Consider the following 22931-nt stretch of genomic DNA (forward strand, 5'->3'; position numbering starts at 1 on the left):
CAGTATGTAATGCCATGTTTTTTAAAATAAAAATTAATACAAAAAAATCCATGATGAACAAAATATCAAAATATTGACTTTTAAAAAATATATTGCATTGATATATTATTTTTCCTGATTACTGAAATTTTGGTGCCCCCTTACCCTTTGCACCCAGCCCCAGGCAAGTGCCTCACTTGCCTCACCCTTGTCCCGGCCTTGAGAGGCAGTCAAGGCAAGTGTGGGATAGAGGATGGGAGGGAGTGAGCGCAGAGAGGCCATCATGGATTTGGCTGTAGGCAAACTCCTCTGAACTGTGGTCATGGCAGATAAAGGAATATTGAAGAACACCTCAAGAAGGATTTCTAGCTAGTGCTAATGGAACAGAATGTGTTGGATTATTAATTTTATTGGGAGGAGTTCTAGTCAACTGTCAATGAAAGCTGTTTTCTAATTTTCCAGGTGGATCTCCTGAGAATAAATGAGCCAAAGACTATCTGGTAAGTTATGCCAAAACTTTCCAACCCACTTTCCAAGCCTACCAGGCAAAGACCAGGTGACATTCAAGCCCCACACCATAGACAAGACTGTCAAATAGCCCGAGGGAAATGCTGCAGCCTGTGAGGTCCTTGGGACCAGGACAGGCTTTTACACTCCTCAACGTTCCCCATCTCCACAGTCTAGTCCTGGGTTGGTGCTCACTAATGTTGGTTTAGTCAAGCAATTACCTAATTGCTCATTTGTTTGGAAGATACATTCGCCTCCTGACAGGTTGGGGCAGTTAATAGGGTGGAATCATCTAGTAAAACTAGTCTGTGGATTTTGTTGTTTTAACTGATAAAGCAGAGAAAACACCTTATCTATCAGCTTCCCTTCATGCTGGAACAGGTGTACTTTGGGGAACTCCTTCTCAAAATGCATTCTTTGTAAGTGAGCGATCATCATTTAAATACTTCAAAAATAAACTTCAATTTTTTTATTTTGAAATAATGTTAGACCTGCAGAAAAGCTGCAAAAATACTACAGAAAGTTCCTACGCACCTTCATCCATCTTCCCTTAATGCTGACGTCTTAATGTTGACATAACCAGGGCGCAATTAACAAATCAGGAAGTTCACGCTGGTCCAGCACTATTAACTAAACTACAGACCTTATTCTAATTTTGTCAGTTTTCCTTCTAATGTCCATTTTCTGGCCCATGGTCCAATTCAGGATCCCACTTTGAATTTAGTTGTCATGTTTCCTATGTGCCCTCCAATCTGTGACAGTGCCTTTGACTTTCCTCGTCTTTCAAGACCTTAACTTTTGAAGAGTACTAGCTTGTTATTTTGTAGAATATCCCTCAATTGTGGTTTGTCAAATGCGTTCTCATTTTTATATTGAGGTTGTGCATTTTGGGTGAGATTTCCCATATAAGCGGTGTTGTGTCCTTCTCAGCACATCTTCTCAGGTGGCACACAATGCTCTGTGTGTCCTTCCTGGTTGTGCTCCCTTTCATCACTTAGTTAAGGTGATGACTGTCAGGTTTCTCCACTATAAAGTTCCTATCTTTCCTTGTCATTAATAAGTGGATACTTTGGGAAGATACTTCGAGACTATGCAAATACCCTGTTTCTCATCACACTTTTTGCCCATCACTTTTAGTATCCATTGATTGTTCTTCCTTGTAGCAATGATTATGGTGGAGTTTGCCAAATCAAAAATGAACTTATAACAGTCTTTAAACCTATTTAAGGCCAAAATCTACTGAGGTGAAAGATAACAATCTCCCTGTGAAACATGCCTTTCCCAGAGCTGTGTGCATTAGACATCTAGTTTAGGCGTACCAAATCCATGGCACCTGAGTGATCATCCCCACCCCTTAGCTATGCAGGAATCAGGCTCTCTTTCTCACTGACCTACAAAAGTCCTCAAAATTCTCAGTGCTACTAGGAAAGAAGCCATTGCCAATCAATAAGAATTGTCATGGGAAATGAAACATATTTCTATATCTCTGCTCTAGGTTGGGTGTTTACTTTGTCTTAAAATCACGACATCCTTGGAGTATCCTCTTTTTGGCCAGTCTCATGAGAACCTTTAGACAGCAACAGATCCAGGGCCGCTGGGAGAAGAGACGTGCACAGGCAGCTCCACTGGGCTTTTGGGTTTTTCTTGTTTTTGGCAATTCCTCTGAGTCCCAGGCAGTGGTATGTTGGCAAATATTTATCAATTGACTCTCCAGGAAGGGAAAAATAAAAGCCTGGATATACGGTGTTTGCCAATTCTTAGTCTGAGTACTCCCTTCATGGTTGATTTCAAGCTACCAATACATCACTGAACACAGAGTTGGGGAGAGATGGGCGGCAGCAGAGCATTAAATAGTATTTCCACCATACAGACACTATAGATGCAAATAACCTCAAACGCACAGATAAGAATAAAGTAGTAAGATAATTAGGAAGTGATTCATTTTGAGTATCTCTTACCTTTGATTTTAATATAGTTTATTTAATTATAGATATTTATATAAATTTTTAATAATGGCACTTATTTAACATCTAACTCATATAATTCCTAAAAATTTAACACTTGGTTCTCATGAGCTGTTGTGAGCCAGCTCAGCACACCACCCCATACAGTGGTTATCATGAGCCCCTAAGTTTTGGAACAACCCAAAGGAGCCCCTGAAAAGGCAGAATGACACTTCTCTCCAGTCCCTCCAGGAACCCTTATGTGGTCCAGATGCCCTGCAGGGGATGGCTTTGCTCCAGCAGCAGCATCTGCTATTTCTTGGCCAGCCTCCCATGGAGACTATAAGGGCTGCAAAGCATCTGGCTGCCACCAGGGCTGGCTTGAGGGCTGCCTTCAGTGCTATTGGGGTACATAATCCTCCCCAGGTTTTGCCAGGAGGCCACTTGGCCCTTTACTGTTCTTAAAAGAACTACAGGGAGGGGCCAGCCTCACGGCCGAGTGGTTAACTTGGCGCACTCTGCTTTGGCGGCCTGGGGTTTCACTGGTTCGGATCCTGGGCCTGGACCTAGAACCACTCATCAGGCCATGCTGAGGCAGTGTCTCACATGCCACAACTAGAAGGACCTGCAACTAGAATATACAACTATGTACTGGGGAGATTTGGGGAGAAGAAAAAGAAGGGAAAAAAAGATTGGCAAGATATGTTAGCTCAGGTGCCAATAAAAAAACCCAAGAATTACAGGGAGGTTTTAGAAGCAGCCTGGGACAGTGGAAGGAGCACAGGAGGGAAGACGGACAGTGAGGGAAGAAGGAAAGCCACATGTACTGAGTATGAATTATATGCCAGGTACAATGCTGCATGTTTTCACAGAGTTAATCCTGACACCCCTGGGGAAATAGCATCCCCATTTTACAGAGAGATTACATGAAAGATTACAGAGATTCACATTACACTACATGTGCTCTTACCTCCTCCAGGAAAATGATGCTGGTGAAAGTGCCCTTAAAGGGTAAGGTGCAAATGTGAAGTGGTAAAGGCAACGTGGTGGTGTGTGCGAGGTTGTGACTTTGGAGTGAGATGAGGTGGTTCCCTCCAGGCTCTGCCGTTCACTAACTCTCTCACCTTAGTTAGGAATGTCTCCTAGCCTCTCTCTGAGGCTTGGCTTCCTCACAGGTAAAATGGGGATAATAAAACCTACCTTGCTATGTGGTGGCCAGAAAGAAACAATTGTGATGTATGAGAAAGCACTTTGTAGCTAAAGTGTGCTGGGAAAGAAAGTGTACTGTATGTCACCAGCCATGACATCGTAATGACATTCCGTGGGCCTAGGAAGGGCACATTTAACACCATGGAAGCAGAGGAAGAGCAACGGGTAGAAAGAAAATGGCCTTGGACACAGCAGAAGGTACAGGATTCTCCTCTATTTCAACTTTAATTTGGGGGCTTAATTAACTGCTCTCTGCTTGGAATGCACCACAGACAAACGAATTTCTGCAAGTCTCATCTCCCTGCCTTTTATTTGAAATACAAGGGAGCAGATAGGTTAGAAGAAAACCCTGCTGCCATTGCACGGTGGTATTGATTCCTGGGAATTAAACGGCAATGCAAAGAGGCAGCAGCAGGCTCTCCTCGACGCTGCATCAGGCAGGCTGCCTGGGATCATCAGAGAGCTCAGACCTCAGGGGGAATGCACTTCAGAAGAAGACACCCAAGCACTGACGGCAGGGTCTGCTTGTTTCAGGGGCAGTGCTGGACCAAGATGCCCTCTAGTCTAGACCGCCCTCTGTGCGTGCTGCAGTCCCTGCCATACCTATCAGAACCCTAATAGAGCTGCAGATGCTAACACTCTTCAAGGGAGGGGCATGAGTATAAGTGTGTGTGTGTGTGTGTGTGTTAAAAAATGCATGCACCCCAAATCACACATATATATTCTACACGTTAGACAAATCACCCCTAGTAAAGGGGGAGGTAGGAGAATGGGAGTGAGAGATGGGGACAAAAGGTAAGAAATACGGACACACACACAAAGGGAAGACTTGCACAGACCAATGAGAGTAATGCATCATAAACTGAGTGTGATTAATTCAACCCCTGCCCCTGACATCCAAGGCAGGCAAAAAGAGGAAGGAGAATACCCTCTTAGCACTCAGAGCAGAAAACTCAAGGGAGAAATCAGTCCCTGCCATTGATCCGCACAAGTCACATTCACTCATTTATTCACTCCTTCAACAGATAGCTTCATGAGCCAGGCACGGTGTCAGGTGGGCAAGGGGCAGGTAGAGCTGCTGTAAGGTTGATCTCTGTCCTCCCAGCACTCCCGCTTCCGCAGGCAGACAAGTCCACAGAGGATGACAACATGGGTGCTACAAGACAGCCAGTGGACACAAGCTGCTCCCAGGACCACAAGAGAGGGGTGGGGAAGAGGGTTAGAGAAGCTTTCCTGGGGAGAGGGACATTTCGCCTGACTTCTAAACGTTAGGTAGGGTTAGCTAGGCAAAGAGTGGAGGCGATGCATTCCGGCAGTGCAAACAGCACACACAGCAGCTGAGAAGTGAAAGAATGCAGTGCAGCACAATTGAAGGATGGAAAGAATTCGAGCAGAGCAGGAGGATGGAGAGTAAAGGTGGGAGTGGCAAGAGGCCAGGCTGAAAGTGTAAGCTCTGTGAAGTCAGGGGAGTAAGGCTTGTTCTCTGTGCCTCTGTGCTCAAAGCCCGGCAGGGGACACACACAGGAAAGAGAGACACAAAGCAAGTAGTGCTGTCATATCAGTCTACATACACAGCAATGAAAACACAGAAGGAAGCCTTCAATTCTGTCTAGGGGTTGGCAGAGAGAGGAAGAGGGCATGGACTTGAGAAGACTTCAGAAAAGAAGTATTATCTGAGCTGAACCTAAAAGGAGTTTAGGATTTTACTTGCATAGATAGAGTGGGAACTGAGGACACTCTGGGTAAGAGAAAATGTATGAGCAAAATCCTTCCCTGCCAGTGTCCAAGATGGTGAATAAAAATATCAGAAATCCCAAACCTTTCATGATTAAAGAGTGCCTTGGTAAAACTCCCCTGGGTTTAGTCAATGGGCTCAAGGGTTAAAAAAAAAAAAAGCTGATTCTGTGCATTCTCTACCTCCACGATGCAGATACAACAAATGCCACCTCCTCTTCAGAATTAGGAGTCATCTTTACCCACTTTGAGATTGCTAAGCAGGGTACAAAACGATGACTCTTCTTTCTGTTAGAGGAATGAAACATAAAAATGAAAACCCTTTTTAAGAGGGAGGAAAACCAACTCCCTCTGGGTCGGGTGCAAAATTAAATTTTATCAGTTGCTCAGCAGCCAGCAAGGCACAGAACGAAGCCAGTGTGAAACCTCCTTTCAAAGTAACCCTAACCAGAGTTGACAACTAAACTTGCTGGGTTAGGGGGAGAAAAGGAGTTAAGAGAAGTAGGAGTCAGCCTTTCCTCCTTCACCTGAGCCTGTCTCTTTCATATGCTAAGTGCAACTCAAGCAACACCATCATTAAAAAAACATCAACATCCAGGCTAAGGCGGACATCTCCCCCTGAATCACATACCACCCAGAGTTACAATGAATAAGGTAATAACAAGAAAACACAGCTTCCTTTAGCCATGCCTGCTGTGCTAAGCTGTAATTACCCAAACAATGACAGGCTATTGAAGACAAACATTCTTTCCCATCCCCCAAAACACAATTCTCCCCCCAAAAGGAAGCTTGGCATCTTGCACTATAATTGCTAAATTTCCACACATAGTTTTGCCCTGGGCAATGGCTTGGGCAGGTAGACATAGTCTGTGCTCAGAGTAGGGAGATGGACTGCTCCATGGTGCCGACAAAGTGCCGGTAAAAAATGGATGGCTATGCTGTTATCAGCAGAGAGGACCCAAACGACCAAAAGAAAAATCCAGAACATTTACCCTGGGAGCCTTTCTTATTTTTCTTCCAAATTTCCAATTTTGAGAAGATGGTGCCTGTAGAAACCAAACAGCACATCTGATGGTCTGGATTTTCAAAGTCAGACCTTGGCACAGGCCACGTCTCCAGAGTGCATGACAATGAATTTATGAGTACAAATGAATGTATTTGAAGTTGCCATTTTATGGTTTATTAAATGCCATATTGGAAGATGCTAGGTTTTACAGACTGGAAAGTGCTCTTTAATTAAGAAGGTAAAGGACTGAGGATGAGCCCAGCTGTTCTTCCACGGCCAGTGAATACTGAAGATGAAAAAAATTAGGTCGCATTAGAGTAGTGGTTCTTAAAGTGCAGTCCCTGGACCATCAGCATCCACATCATCTGGGAACTTGTTAGAAAAATAAATGATCAGGTCCCATCCTCCTTAATGATCAGGAACCTGTTTTAATAACTCCTCTAGGTCACTTGGATGCTTGCTCAAGTTTAAGACCTTCTTCACTAGAGCTGTGGTCCTCCACCCTGGCTGTCTGTTCTCATGACCTGGTGAACTTATCATTGGGATGCCCCACCAACTCCAGACCAGTTAAATCAAAATAGCTAAGACTATTCAGAATAGCTAGAGCCTAGGCATCGCTGCTGTTGAAAAGCTCCTCAGGTGATGGAAATGTGCAGCCAGAGTTGAGAACCACTGTGTGCTGGAACAAGAGAGATTTAGATCAGACACTTTGCGACTTCTGATTATCAGGTTAGCTCAAAGTAATAATGGCTCCTGAATGAATCTCCTTAGCTGAAGATAAAGCTTGAGGAGAGATTTCCATCTTCATGAGCTGGAGAGGTTAGATGTGAGGCTCACCAAAAGCATCAGGATCTTGTACAAACCCAATGATAATAGTATTTAATAATTCACCCAGCACAGACAGTTGCTCACCCTGGGAAAGGGGTGGGCTAGTCCCCACAGTCAGAATTTGTTATGGAAGCAATGCACTCAGAGACAGTAAAGAATGACCTCACACCTCCCACACACCTCGAGTCCAGATGCCGCAATCCCCTAAGGGGAGCTCAGAGCCTCCCACTCACTTCTTGGCTTTGAAGTCCCAAGTGCCCAGGGTGTGAGGGACAGGAGTGTCTTTTCACCAGTGTCTGGTATTACCCAGTGTGCAAAGTGATGATGACTTACTAGGTTAGACATCTAGGTGGCCGCTACCATGGGGTGAGCAGAGCCTCAGCATCACTGCTTAACAAAAGAACTGTGAACTGCGGCCATTCTACTCAAATCAGGAAATTGGCAATTAGCTCATTATAAGTGTGTTCCTCACTTATGGTGGGATCCACTGGCATAGTCCCAAGGATCCAGGAATTTTCCCCATGAAATGGGATCTGAGCATTACCGAAGTATAAGAAACATTGTAAATTCTTTTCAACAAGAAGAGGCAACATTCTTTAGAATGTTGCTGGAGAAATGATGGGTCAACCCTCATGTCCCTCCGACATAAGAGAGAGTAAGACCAAACTCTTCCTTAAAATGTTTTTTAAGATCAAATAGCAAAGACCAGAACCAGTTCAACAGCCAGCTAGTGAATGTGCTTACGAAAACACTACCATCATCACGACATCTCCACAGAGTGAATCTTGAGTATCCAAGCTTTTGAGTATTACACTCCCTCTCCCCAAGATACAAGGGTGAGGATAAAAGAAAATGAGAGGTAAAAGACCATGCTTTTGTATCCCCACTGCCCATGATGACACAGATTTTGGAGTCTAACCAACCTGAGTTTGAATTTTGACCCTGCCGTTTATTTGTTGTCTGTCCTTGAACATTAAGTCTATGAATTTCAGGTTTTTCATCCATTAAATGGGAATAATAATCCTTAGCACCAATCTGGGTGAGCAGATGGAAAGCACAGACTGCATTTAGTACAGTGCCTAGAAAACAGCAAATAAGTAGTGATATGGATTAAAGCTGCCCCAGCTAGAGAAGCCCAAGGTGACCTGGCCTACATGCCAAACTATATGACCCGGTGGATTTTTTTATGGTATGGATTAGGGCTGCCCCAGGGAGAGAAGCCCAGGGCATCCTCACCTACATGCCGATCTATATGACCAGATTCGTATCTAAAGTTATATGACCGCACAATAACCAGACCCCATCTTCACTGAAATCATTTAATGACTTTTTACATCATCTTTTCTTCTTCCAGTAAAAATAAGTCACGTACCCATGCCTTATAAAATTAGCCCTAACCCTCAACTCAGGGCAGCAGCAGGAGCTCTGACTGCAAATGGGTCCAGCTCTTCACTGCCCATGGGTCCCGTCACCATGCTATTCTGCACTATTCTCTAAATAAAAGAGCACCACTGCCAGACCTTGAGAGTCCAAGAAATCTTTCTTTCGACTCCTCGGCTCATCGACCCCGCATCAAGTAGCAGCTGTGATTACTAATTATTCACCCTTGAAGACCCAGCTGAAGCTTGGCTTCCTTTGTGAAGGCTTCCTTAACAAAAGTGCTTACACACTCAAACTCTTTGTAGCTCTAGCACATGTAGTTGGCATACAGATATATTATATTATATTATATTATGTTATGTTATATTATATTATATTATATTGCAATTGCTTATTTACATGTCTGTAAAGATTTTCTTAAAGAAAGAGACCATGCCCTTGTGCCCCCAATGCTTGGCACATATCTGGTGCATCATACGTATTTATGAATGAATGAATGAATGGAGCAAGCTACTGCATTTACCTAGCAATGAGATAAGAAGAAGCTTAATTAGAATGGAAGGGAAGAGATAAAGAAAGACACACAAGGAAATTGATAATAATGGTGACTATGGGAGACACACCGTAAAGGAATATTGCTCAGCAAAGTTTTCTAACTGTAGTCACTCATAGTCAGTTCATCCAGACAGCCCTTGTCTGAGGATTTTCTAGGGAGGAGAGAGGGTGGGGGAAATGCTCACACAAATACTTAGAAAAGTTTTATTGGTTGTATGGGTCTACATAGTCCTCTGAAACCAGCCCATTTAGGGGCAGATACCTCGAGGACATTAGTCAAACAGTGAGGTTGCCACTGGAACTTGAGTCAAATCAAAAACCCTTACCTCCCTCTTCCAAGTCTTAAGAATTCAGGGCCTGTGTGTAATCATTGCCTCTCATGCTTTACCTAGTTATCATCACTCCATCTGCCTTATCATCTTCTGCAGACTCTGCCCTTTGGCAGCATTCTATCCCTGCCTAACCACTGAATGATGTCTACCAAATATACATTGGCTTCACTGCTGAAGCCATCTCCCTACCACCACCACACTCCTCACCCTAGCTCTAAAATCGAGGCCTGAAGAATCTGCTCATCCAAGAAGAGTTAACCATTGTCGCCACTGCAGAAGATAACTAGAAAAACAAAAGCATAGTAAATCAGCTAAGAAAGCAGAAAAGAGGTTGTGTTGGCCATGTAGGCATAGGGAACTCCCCCTCCTGCCCCTGCAAACCAGGGCTTTAGTAAACGGGCAAGCCCATCTAAGAAGTCTACAATATGCCAATATTTACACCCCGAGAAAGCCTGTCCAATAAGAAACATGGTGACAAAATGCCACACGCTCAACTCCAGTCCCCAAGCCATCTTTCATAGCAATGAGGGTTAGTCACTGGAAAAGTAGGCCTGCTGAGCAAGCCATTGACTTTTATCTTTAGACTTCAACTGCTATTCATCAGCATCAATATTTTAGACCTTAATCAACTGAGCCCTAGTCTGAGTCCAGGACATCTACATCATCATGAGGACTCACCGCGTCCTGACAGCTGAGGACCTCCAAAATGCTGTTGAGTAATTCGACACAGTACTTTTTCTCCTGGACCTGGTGTTGCATCTCATCCTTCTGTTCCAACAGCTCCTTCAGTTCTTTGGTGATGACAGGAAGCAGAATGTCCCGGCATTCTGGAAAGAAGGCAATTCAGAGGCATTTGAGCTTCCTCATTTTCTTTTCTTTATTTTTTTTTTTAGATAATTTTTCACTAAATAAATAATTCATGAATATATTCTCCCTGTAAAAAGTTTAAATATTAAAGATTAGGTTAAGATTTCCTTAGAACATCATTCATAATTCTGGTCTCTCTGATAACCCCTGCTCCTCAGAGGCGCCCAGTTATTCTACTCTATACATACATATGTACATACATATAAAAATGTATATATGTATATTCATGTAAAAAGGTTTCAGTATGAAATATGTAGTATCATTTTGATTTGGCCTTTCACTTAAGTAAGACATATCATACTGTGATGATAAACCTTCAAGATCTCTTTACATATTTTACATAGGTACATATCAGTATAAAACGCGTAGTTTCATTTTGTTTTTGTTTCCTTTTTACAAAAGGGGACTATGCTGTATGTATTCTTCTGTACCTTGACTTTTTTCACTCACGAATATTTCTTGGAGCACTTTCTATGTTACTACATATATAGGGATCAGCCTAATTATTTGTAGCTGTTTTATAATCTCCTCTATTCTGTATATATTTGGTTATTTAGTCATACCTCTATGATGCACATTTTTCACTGGCACAAACAATACAAAAGTGAATAACCTTCCACATGCATCCTTGTGCAGAATGGCTTTCATTTTAAATAAATTCAAACTTTTGCAAAGAAAGGTATCTCTCTTGGCATTGATGTTTCAGGAAATTTCTGGAAAGCTCTGAAATCCTACACAGCTTTGTTTCTATATTTCTCTTGAAAATGGCAAACCTTTAGGGACCAAAAAAATCCAAAAATTTTTCAAGCCATCCCCACCCAGATGCTTCTAGAGCTGAGATGTGAATCACATACACTAGGGTTTCATTTTAATTCAATATAACAAATAGGTATTGAACACCGTTGATGTAGAAGGCACTGTATTTCTGGAAGTACAGAGATAAGATATGGTTCTTGTTCATTATATACTTAAAATCTGACAGAGGTGATTAACAACAAAAACAAAGAGCAATGACAGAAGACAGAATAAGATAAAGGTGGGAAGAGGCAGAGGAAGTCTCTTGTTCTGTCAGCCCAACATCTACACCTTCTTCTGGCACAGCACCCTGGTTTCACTCTGGAGAGCCACCCTGCTGTGGGCTATAATCCTAGGGATACTGTCGTAAGGCTCCCTGCCCTCCTCCGGACAAGAGCTGGCACCTGACCCTAACTAGGATGATCCCTTGAGATGTTAATCTTGAGGGAACTATAATAACAGTAATTGCTGACATTGCTAACAGATTGCTTACAACATGCCAGGCACTGTTTTATGTGTCTCACGGGAATTCCCTCAATTAATTTTCCCAATGACTCTAAGAAGTAGATACTATTATTTCTCCATTTCCCTGATGAGGAAACAGAGGGACTTGCCCATGTGTACACAGCTAGTAAGTGGTGGATCCAGTCTGACTACAGAACCTGTGCTCTTAACCACTAGACAATGAGTCTAGTTTTTCTTGGAGCTCGGCTGTCTGCACAGAAGTGCCCTGAGGAGGCTGCCATGGGTGCCTGCTGCTTCCCCTCCCAGAGCTTTTCTGGGTCTCTCCTCTCTGATGACTGATTTTGAGAACCGCTCCCTATCTTACAAATACATTTGTTTTAAGTTAAATTTACCAAAGTAGCTTTCTGTTGCTCACAACAACCAAAGAATTCCAACTGGTATAAAATGCCCTCAAGGCTTCAGAAGGAAGAAATGATCTCTGGATGGAAGGCTTTACAGGTTTTGATAGAATTGCATCCCTTCTCTCAGAGCACCAATGTCAGTTTGTATAAATTCTAATTAGTGTAATTAATTAATGTCCATTCATCTAACCAATGTGTAAGTTCCGTGAGAGTCAGACTAAATATAAGTGCCTAACACAGCACCAGGATCATAGTAGTGACTCAGTAAATCTTGGTTGAATGAACGGAAGAGGTGTCATTAGAGACGGTCATTGATGAATAGATAACTTTGCCGTAGGAAGAGCAGGGATCTAGGGAACAGAGAGTGATTTAGAGTACACAGATCTGACAAGTAGAATAGTCTCTTGAAAGAAGAATAATGCAAGATGATATTTCAAAGGAAAGTCCTTAAATGCAATAGAGATGTTAGGTTATACTTCTATGGAAACAGAAAATTATAGGCAACAAAATATTGACTCAGGTTTGCTTAAAATTATAGATGAAATCATAGGCCACAGGTTTAACGATACTTAATTTGGACTCAAGAAATTTTTGACCTCAGGACCTAAGGTACTGCGTTAGCCACTACCCTTTGTGTAGAGAGATAAAGAAAATCTGGATAATATTTCATACCAATTACCACAACATGTAAGTTAAATCTATACTTAGTCCATATCTTGTCACCTTAAGGTTGAATTTTTGTACAGATCTATTTATTAAAAGGGGTAAGAAAATTTCCTGCAATGTTCATTCAGAAGTTTGTTTTAAAAGTTATCTTCTAAACATCTTGTAACTCTGAAAACATTTGCTTGTTAGAGGAAATTACATGTGTTAGAATGCCTGTTATAGATGAGTTCATTTGAAGTTATAAACTCTTTGTCATTGGGAGATGAATGACCTCACCAACTTCACAAAACTTAACTTCCCAAGTCTGCCTTCGCTGATGTTGTCATAATTAAACCCAACCAGAAGGATTGTAGTCTTCCTCTTCGAAAAGCTAATTTTGCAAGTAAAAATAAAAGGAAATTTAAAACACAATAAAAACTCTTCTTCAACAGTCCTCTGGGCAAAAGGGAGGCAACAAAAGATGTGTTTTAAGGAGATTCATGTCATTGCAGTGTATAGTGTAGCTGGACAAAGAAAAGACCAAAGGGCAGAGACCAGTGAACATGCTACAGCAGTAGTCCAAGAGACGACGATGAGAATAAAAGTGCTGGGTTCTGCCCCCTGGATTCCTATCTTCCGACACAACATTCTTGTCTTCTGTTGAAGCCAAAGATTTGATAAGACCTTGAAGGAAGGTAGTAAGAACCAGATCAAAAGCAGTCAATCATCTTGAGTTTAAAGCATAAGAAGACAAGGTTTTCAAGTCTAAAACAGTCTTCTGTGACTCAAAATTAAAAGTCACTTAAAACTCTCTCCACCTGTACAATGGAATCATTAGGACGTATAGAAACGAGATATGTAAGGATAGATAAAGGGTTAGTCCACTCAAGCAGTTAATTAACTCATTCATTCATTTAGTCTGTCAGTCTAATTGAAGACTTGCTAAGTTTACTGAAAGTTTGCTAAGGGCCAGTCACTCTTCCGGGATGGGAGGGAACGGCCAGGGGCAGTCTGCCCATCATAGCAACAGAGCCAACAGAGATAAGAAGTAGACTTAAGTAGACAAGAAAAAATCTAGTGCCTTTAGCTCTTGGGGGTGGCAACTTGTTAGGACTGGCCATAAAACAGAGCTGTGGAATAATTAAGTTCAGGTTTTTCCTTAAAAGTTCATTCTGCTGGTATTCTAGTTGAGATACTTCAGTTAGAACTCATTACAAAGATATGACTCCAAGGGAAAAGGCCAGTTGGGATATTTTAGATATTATTTTATTGAAGATCTCCCTGTGAATGTGTTAGACTAAATTCTACTTAAAGTTGAGCTAAATTAGTAAATTCTCATGGAAAGATCTGATAGTGAGCTCTCCATCTCTAGAAGTATTTAAACAGTGGGTAGCTGCCTATGGATAGGGATGATGAAAAGGTATTCGAAGTATCAGATGAAGGGTTAAACTGAATGATTAAGTCCCCACCCAAAATTTTATGATTCCACAAAATAGGTTCAGAGGAAGTAAATCTATTTGCCAGGTGGAAAGACAGTGGATGTGTTTGCATTGTTTACAAACCACGGAGGTTGTGGGACCTGCAGACTAGACCCCAGCAGAAGCAGTGGTTTATCAACCTGAAAGTCATCTACTTTACAGATATCAAAACCAGCATCCTCAGGGGAAGGGCCTGTGGCCAAGTGGTTAAGTTGGTGCGCTCCGCTGCAGCAGCCCAGGGTGTCGCCAGTTTGGACACCGCTCGTCTGACCACATTGAGGCAGCATCCCACATGCCACAACTAGAAGGACTTGCAGCTAAGATATACAGCTGTGTACCAGGGGAGGTTTGGGGAAGATAAAGCAGAAAGAAAGAAAAAAAAAGACTGGCGACAGTTGTTAGCTCAGGTGCCAATCTTAAAAAAAAACAAAAAACAAAAAACAGCATCCTCAGAAGACCAAGGCTCTTGGTGCTGAAAGTCAGCAAGATTTTAGCTGAGGAAGCCATTAATAACGAGGCCTGTTTTTCAGAAAGGACTTTGTCTTCTTGTTAACCATGATTTCTCAGAAATGTCTGGCTCCTCTCTCAAGATGAAATAATTTTTCTCATTTGTAATTGGAGTTGTGAAATTATATTAGTCTGTAAAGCTTCAGGAAGCAGCATTTCTAAATTGTGTCTTGATTGTCAAGCAAACAAACACAAATGGTTTAAAAGATAAATGTTGCAGAGCCTTAAATCAATCTTTCTAGGCAGAGACAATGAGTATCAGAGACCTGAAAACCCAGCCTGGGTCCCTGGTGTCTGACAAAGGCTGGGAGATCTGCCATCAGGTGACAAGTGCAAATTGTAATTCAGACCAGGCACTTGGGAACCCGCAGAGCTACTCAACTCTGTATTTTCACAGAAAGGAGTTTTCTTTTGTCAAAGTGACTGCAGAGAGGAAAATGTAGTGTTTCTGGGCTCTGTTTCTTTTCCTTCCCGGATAAAATTTTCCCCTCCTATGGCAGAAGGTGCTACTACCTGAATTCATAGCTTTCTTGATGTGTGATATGCTTTTGCAATAATTTCATGACTTATTTGAAGGGATGCTTCAAATAAGATGGTCCCTTCCCTCATCTCCTTCTCTGCAATATCAGCCCCACAAAAAGAACTAAATGGAGAGTCTTTGTGCACCTTGAAAACTGCTTTCAGGTGCATCAGGTTAAAAATACACCTGTGACCACAGCCACAGCCACAGCTCCAGAGGGAAACACTCCTAAGAACCACATCTGAACCTAACCGTCGTCCCCACAGGTCTGCTCTTCTCCTTTGCTTGCTCTCAGCGTGAAGACACTCCCAGTCACGGAGGCAACCAAGCACGTTTGATTCCTTCCTCTCTCCATCCCCAACATCACCCCATCACGACGTCGAATCCATCCTATCCCCAAGCCAGCTTCCTCCACCCTCTCTTCTAAGTCCCCCAAACTCATCTCCATACTTCCAGTCTCAGTAACAGGAATTTCTCAAAATTCAAACCTGACCACGGACTCCTCTCCTTAAAGTGCTACCTATTGCCCTCACAGTGAGTTTATCAACTTTCTGGCGTAGCTGAAGGCCCTCTGTGACCAGGCCCTTCCTTACCACTCCACCCTCCACCTCCCACACCATCCCAGCCACGGTCTCTCCCTCTCCTGATTCTGAATTTTCGCACGTTATTTTCTTTGCCTGGAATGCTCTTATCCCTCCCATCTTCACCTGACTAACTCTTTCTTGCCTTCCATGTCTTAACTTAGACGCCAAATCCCCTAGGACAACGTTCCTGACACCACAACTCTGACTTGGGGGACCCTGTTCGGTATTCCTGTAGCATCCAGACTATACTTTTGTCTTATCATTTATCACACTATGTGGTCATTGAATATGTAACAGGACAACCAGTGAGATTCTTGTTATCATGCCAGAAATGAAGCTGAGACCCAAAGCTGTGGTCGAAAGCTGTAATTGTCCCACGTTGGTTTTTTGAGAGGTACCGGTTCAGTGCCAGCCCTACACCAGTCCGCAAGTAACCCATCCCAGAATTGAGGGAGAGTCAGCAGAGGCCTATAGATATAGTGCAATGCCCACAAAGAGAAGCCATTACCTCTCCCCTCCCCAAAGCTGAGGTGGAGAGAGGGACAAGCAAAAGAACCATTCACAAAACAGATGAAGATGAGACTGGCACCCTATAGCCCCACTAGGGAAATGTTTGCCGATCTTCGATCCCAGGTACATCTTGGTTCCACCACCATAATGGAGAGACTTAAGAACCTTCTGGAGCCCCTCTCTTACTATGGGGAGGAAGGTTAAACACCAGCAACGTGTCTGTGTCGGAGCTGAGTCACGTCCTTAATGTGGTTACTCCATTTCTAAGCCTGCCTGTGGCAGTCTTCACTTGGAATTTCACTCCACTCATGGCCAGCCCCTGACTTTGTCGCCAGTGGGGGTTAATCGACTCTTCAATCCTGTTCGATTTTTCACAGGCTTTAAGGTGAAACACATTCTGCTTTGGCCAAGTTCCTATTGACTGAAAGGTGAATTTAGCTCAGCTCAACCCTCTTGTGGGACAGTGAGGAACGTGTGGTTGTCGAGGCTCGCCCTGCCCTCCCCCAGGCCTTTTGGCAAGCAGGGAAGACCCCTAATTGAAACCCCACATTCTCCAGGGCAAGACTAAGCAGTCTGAACCCAGCTTGGCCACTTTTCTTCCATTTGATTTAAGGAGCATTTGCAGATGTCAGAGGCCACTTGGTTCAATCAGCAAGACACGAAGGAAGACCTCCACACACAACTCTACTCTGACAGATAGCAATTTGTTCTCACAACCTCCCTCCTCCAGCCGGTGTGTCACGAAGAAAAGTAATTCCACCCACTGGGAAATCAATAACTACCCACAAACTTCATATTCCAGATCAGGTTACAAGCCTTTACAACTATGCTAGCATTTTCCTCCAACACATTCTTCAGCAGCTCCTCATGATTCACTTTTCTTACCTCCCTGAGAACATACCTAATTGCAACATCCAGAAGCATCACTCACTGCCCCTCCAGCCTGCCTCCACCATGATGTATATCTCCACTTTATGAACCCTCAGGGCCCAAATATGTCTCCCCAGCTAAACTAACACAGCCTATTTAGAGATTCCAGAACTCAGCAACTGTAAAAGTCCTCTTCAGGCACCTTACAAGGGTGAAAATGTAATTAGGCAGTAAATCCTAAAGGAGAAACACACTTCCAGAACTTTATCCTCAATACCTACTTAAAGTCCAAATCATGTTATTTCTTTTACCATATACCCTTTATCTTTAATAAAAAACATGATATTGCACTACACCCATAAGCAAATGCCCTATAATAAGTTGAGTTTTGTCATTCAGAAGCATAGTGATGGCAGGAAGAGGGGACTGATATATAAGTGCTAGAATGTCTAAGAAGACACAAGTGTTTGTGTCCAAAAAGTTTCACACTAATTATAATTTGTAAGCTCTGATAGTCTATATGTAATATATTTATATCCTTAAGTATATATACGTATATATATAGTATTGCTACACCAATGAATACTGATGGTTGCCAGCAAGACAATTAAGTGGGTAACATGAGAGAGTTTGGGGGGGTCAGGGAAGATAGTTCCATACAGAGCAGTCTAGAAGCCTTTCTGAGATGGACACACTTGAGTTGAGACCTGAGGGTGAGAGGGAAAAGGTCTACAAAGGTCTTGGGGAGAAGTATTCCAAGCAGAGGAAATGGCATGCAAAGGCCCTGGGGTGGAATTTAACATGTTGGAGGAATCAGACAAGCAAGGTCAGATTAGAGGGGAGTATAAAATGAGATGACAAACTTGGAGAGCTTGGCTGAGCCAGGTCTCATCAGGCCCTGTGGCCCATGGAAAAGAGTTTGACTACTGTGTAGAGATAACCATTTGTTTGTTTTTATATTTTTAATGGGGGGTAGGTGTAGACCTAGAGAGGAAGGCAGGAGAACACTGACGGTGCTTTTGTAGAGGGGAAGAAGAGGTCTAATATTTATTGAGCCCTCCCTCTCTGCCAGGCATTCTCTCTATGAAGACATATATCATTATGCCTACTTTATGGATAAGGAAACTGAAGCTCAGAGAGGGTCAGTAACTTGTCTAAGATCACACAGTTAGTAAGAGGTAGAGCTGAGATTTAAACCCAGGCAATGTGATTCCAGAGCCCATGTTCACAACTACTAAGCTATCCTGCCTCCTCACTGTAACAGTGGAGGGGACAGAAGATGAAGGCTTGATTAGTTTGCAGCAGGAGGGACAGGCAGAAGTGGACAGGCTTGCGTTACAGTTTGGAGGCAGAGCCAACATGTCTTGTTGATGGATCAGATGTGCCATATAGATGCGTAAGCATCTGAACATTTGAGTGAGAGAACAATAGATTCATTTTAGGGTTTATCAAGTCAGGATCTAATCATGGAGACCATTTCATTGCCTCAACCAGCCAGTAATGAGACTCCCATCCACATGTCTCCCACGGTGTGAAGTGGCTGCAGAGATGGGCCATCATCACACTCTCTGAAAGCTATTAGGGCGTAATCAGCGTGTTCTGACAGGTGCTCACACCTTCAGTTACCCTGTTGCACTTTCCGAGATCATTTACACTCCCACTGCTGACCAGCCTCCTCCCTCCCCGCCAGCTTACTCATTAAACCACAGTCCAGCTCCATAGAAAGTGCTTTCAGGAAAATAAAGGTGCAGCTATGGCCAATGGAGTCATGACCCCAAATTTGATTTGTTCCCCGATGCTAAGAATGATTACATTCACGATGCCACACCAGATGAGTGTAGCTCAGCCTGGTTAGAAAACTATCTCACCCACGTCCCAACCCTGGCTAATGAAAGGAGAAGCCAATGGAAAAGCATGGGGCGGGACCAAGTGGCCTCTAGACTGGGCAGTCTTTAAAAGAGGATTCCCATCAAAGCAGTATGCTCCATTTCAAATTCGTGCAAGAGGAGAAAGGAGTCAAGGTAGGTTTTTGACAGTGAAGAACTGTGTCTTACATCCCTTGTCCCCATTTGGTTCCAATTCAGTGCCACCTGGAATTCAGATCAATTTATAAGCGCTTAGGACACCCATTCTACCAGTCAATACCAGCCACACCCCTCCAGGGTTTATCTTCTCTGACCCACTGCTTCTCCTCTGCACCACACCACACAGAATCCCTTAATCCCGTCTCCCCAGCCCCGTCAGCTCTGCAGACTCACACAGCTCCCTGGCTCCATGAATTCCAATATTTGCTTAACCAAGAACTCTTTCACCTTTAACTCTTCTGAGTTAGTCTGTGGTCACATACTCAGAGTTTTCTCATAAGTAGGGGTCATTATAATAGATATATTTTAATAAAGGACAGAAACCATTTGTCTAGAAATCTATTGGGAGTGGAAGAGAGGGAGAATGGAATATTGAGTTTGAGAGAGATAACACAAGTTGAACTCCTGCTGGGTTCCAGGCACTATACGGGGAACTTATTTAACCCTTACCAAACCTGTTCTGTATATTGCATTGTCCCCATTTTGCAAATGAGAAAATAGGAGCTCCAAGGAGCTTGCCAGGGTCACTTAGCTATTATAAGCACAACAGAGGTAAGATCCCAACGCAGACCTGTCTGACTCCATTGTCAATGTTATTCCTACTTTATTCACAGACTCATGAGTACAGACAATTATTCCCAACTCCTGGGTTCCGCAAGCTAGAGGCAGTCACCTTTTGAATATGTTAGCTCCCTTAACCTGGCCTTATATAGAAAAAACAAGACTCTGGTTGGGTGGTTTATTTAATGGCTTGTTTTTTTGTCTTCTTTTAGGAGGTATTACAGTCCTAGGGGAATAAAGACACAAACAAAAAAATTCCGATCCTAGAATCCAAGAATTAAACAATAATGAGCATTCATGGACTCAGTGACTTGGTCTTCATCCACTCACTTCTTTCCTTTTTAATTCAATCAACTATTTATTCAACTACAATTGGTTGAGTTTACCCATCTCATTGCACTTGGCTAGCAAACAGCAATCATGACCTTCAATCGTTCACGACCTTTTCCTCAGAGACATGAGAGCCTGGGGTGAGGTATCCAATCTCAATCAAGTCATGTTGCCTGCAGATCCAGGCACAATGCCTGTCACACAGGAGGATCCTAATAAGTGTTCAATGAATGAATGTGTGTTTGCTGATTTCAGAGAGGGGGACTTGTCTGCCTATACTTCGGCCAACTCTCAGAATCAGAACTCTATTTAGTGTAGGGTTATTTCAATATTCATTATTCTGTACTATCCTTGAGGAAATCAGGTGGCAGAAGCAGGGGGCTGCAGGAGCAGTGTTTAAGGAGAACTATACGTGTATTTCTGCGCCTTCACCATTTCTCCTGAGCAGCCCTTCTTGCAATATCTTCCCATTCCTGGCTTCGCCTTATCACAGAGGCAGGTACGGGAAAGTAGGTAGAACTCTGGATTGAGGATCTTGAGACCTAGGTCTGAATCCAGTCTTACTACTGCCAGGTTGTGTGACCTTGGATAGGTCATTTTACCTCCCTTCCTCCAAAGATGGGGATTACAATGCCTATTTCATAAGAAGATCCAAATAAAACATTATACAATTTCAGTTGTAATTATTACGTGTCGTGAGGCATTGGTATCTGATGCTACAGCTAAGATGTTTTGAGTTCAAAGCAGAGGATGTTGAAACTTCCTTTTCCTTTGGCTGTAGCTGATGTGTATACTTGACAATACACCTGGTCCAGACATGCTGGAATGAAATGGACTTGAAGCTATTATCTGCATCATTCAAACAAAGTGCTCTGTTGTCTAAAATAGCAAACTCAGAATTGAGCTCTAAGAGGCAGGTACAAATTGAAATGATTGGGATATATGCTTCAGATTTTCATGTTCCCTTTTGTATATGGAGAGACTAAAAGAGAGCTCAGGCAAGCTTTCTCTCAACATCCTTTCACATTTCTGTTTGCAACTTAGAATAATAATACCACTTACCGGCAATCCTCCAGCCTCACATGAACAATCCTATACTGCTGCCATCACAAAACGTACAAACACCGAAAACAACAGAAATCAACAGCAATGTTTTGGATCAATATAAGCAGCCAGTATTCCATTTCTGAGAAGAGCGCGCATTAAAAGCCTCTTGTTTACATTTTAAGGCTAACAGAGCGGCCCTTCATTTCAGAGAATTAAATGAGAAAATTCTCCTGGATTCAAGCATTAGCAAAATGAAATGGTTGTGTAATTGTTTCTAATCATCATCTGATTTTCTCCTTTCCTCACCTTCCCCAGAATGGCTTCAAAGCAGAGGAGGCTGGGGTCCCCCTCATTTACAGCCCCACATGTTTAAAATCTAGCATTGTTTATTACAAAGGGAAAACAGAGAAGTATAATGTATTCCAAATAAGCTGAAGAATGGAAAGCAAACTTCAAAGAGGAAGGGGGAAAAAAATCACTACCATTTTCCCGCCTATAAATAAAAATGGAAATGGGAAGAATTTCTCCTCCTGGCCCGGTTTTCTGTTCTAAAAGCACTCAGCTAAGAAGGTGGAGAACAGAGGCAGCCCTGAGGGGACAGGGGCTTCTTCCCGCTCATTTCTCCATTCCTGCAACAGAGCCAACTGAGCCCTCCCCTGGAAGGCCCAAAGCAAGAGTGCTTTAAGAAATGAATCACACATATAGGCTCAATATTTAAATGAGAGGATCAAAGAGATCCTGTTTGGACTGGAAGCCGATGAAGAGAAAACTAGGGAGAGGGTGAGATGCGTGGAAGTAAAGGGAATAAATATCAGCCAACAACATGTAATGAGTTTTCTGTACAAAGAGAGGACAATATACAGTCCCTACCCTTGGGGCAGGCCAAGTGTAATAAAGAAAAGAACCAGTCAATTGACAGGAACGGTAGAAAAAACATATACAATGTAACATGCTTCATTTCCAATTACGCTCAGCCTCTGCTGATGAATCTCAAATTGTACTCCTATGAAATTAACATTAATATTTTATTTGGGGCATAAGTTGGTATATTTGTTATTAGTTATGTCTATTTCTGTCTATGCTATCTTAGACCAAAAAGGAGTAAAAGAACAAAGACAACATGCCAATGTAAAAGTTAACATAAGGGCTCCAATTGCCCGTCAAATGTGGCTCCTGACTTGTGTGATAGACTCTCAGGACAACAGAGGAAATCCAAGTTCTAGAGTTTGCTGATCATTACGAAGAGAACCAACTCCTTGCAAGAAACATGGCTTTTTCTGATACTAAATTCTTAAAGAAATTTTTCATATTGAATTTTAATGTTAACGGCCTACATTAAGTTTAGTAGTGATTAGCTGCTTTTGACACCAAATTGAGGATTTTTAGCTCGGAAAAGAACCTGAGGAAACCTAATGGTTTTAACTCATTTGACTGTGTTGTGTGCTCATGTAAAACATGAAAACAGTAGACGGAGGAGGGCTCATGACTGTGTGCTTGTCCTTACACGGCACTTTCATTCATTTTTCATAGGCACAAATATTCATTGAGTGCCTAGCAAATGTCAAGCACCACTGCACCCGGGGGTATAGGACCAGGGTGCAAGTGGTAAAGATAGAGAGAAGTGATCAGGTTCAAGGCATATATGAGAAAGATGCAAAGGCCTTAGTGATCAACTGAAAGTGAAAAATGAGGCACAAGAAGATTTGAGGGCTGGCTCTAAATGACTGGCAGGAAAATAATGGAAGAGGAGAAGGTTTCCAGGAACAGAACGAATACAATTTTGGAAATGTTGAG

General features: G+C 42.7%; 1 protein-coding gene across 1 annotated transcript in view; it reads right to left on the bottom strand.

The window, feature by feature from the left end:
- The window catches only part of DOCK2 (dedicator of cytokinesis 2), a 404121-nt gene that overhangs the window by 249124 nt on the left and 132066 nt on the right, over positions 1–22931 (bottom strand). Inside the window, exon 26 of the mRNA XM_001500101.7 lies at positions 10152–10300. Within this exon, the coding sequence (XP_001500151.1) occupies positions 10152–10300 (149 nt within the window). The remainder of the gene's footprint in view (positions 1–10151; positions 10301–22931) is intronic.

The sequence above is a fragment of the Equus caballus genome, chromosome 14 (genome assembly GCF_041296265.1).
Source record: "Equus caballus isolate H_3958 breed thoroughbred chromosome 14, TB-T2T, whole genome shotgun sequence".
NCBI lineage: Eukaryota > Metazoa > Chordata > Mammalia > Perissodactyla > Equidae > Equus > Equus caballus.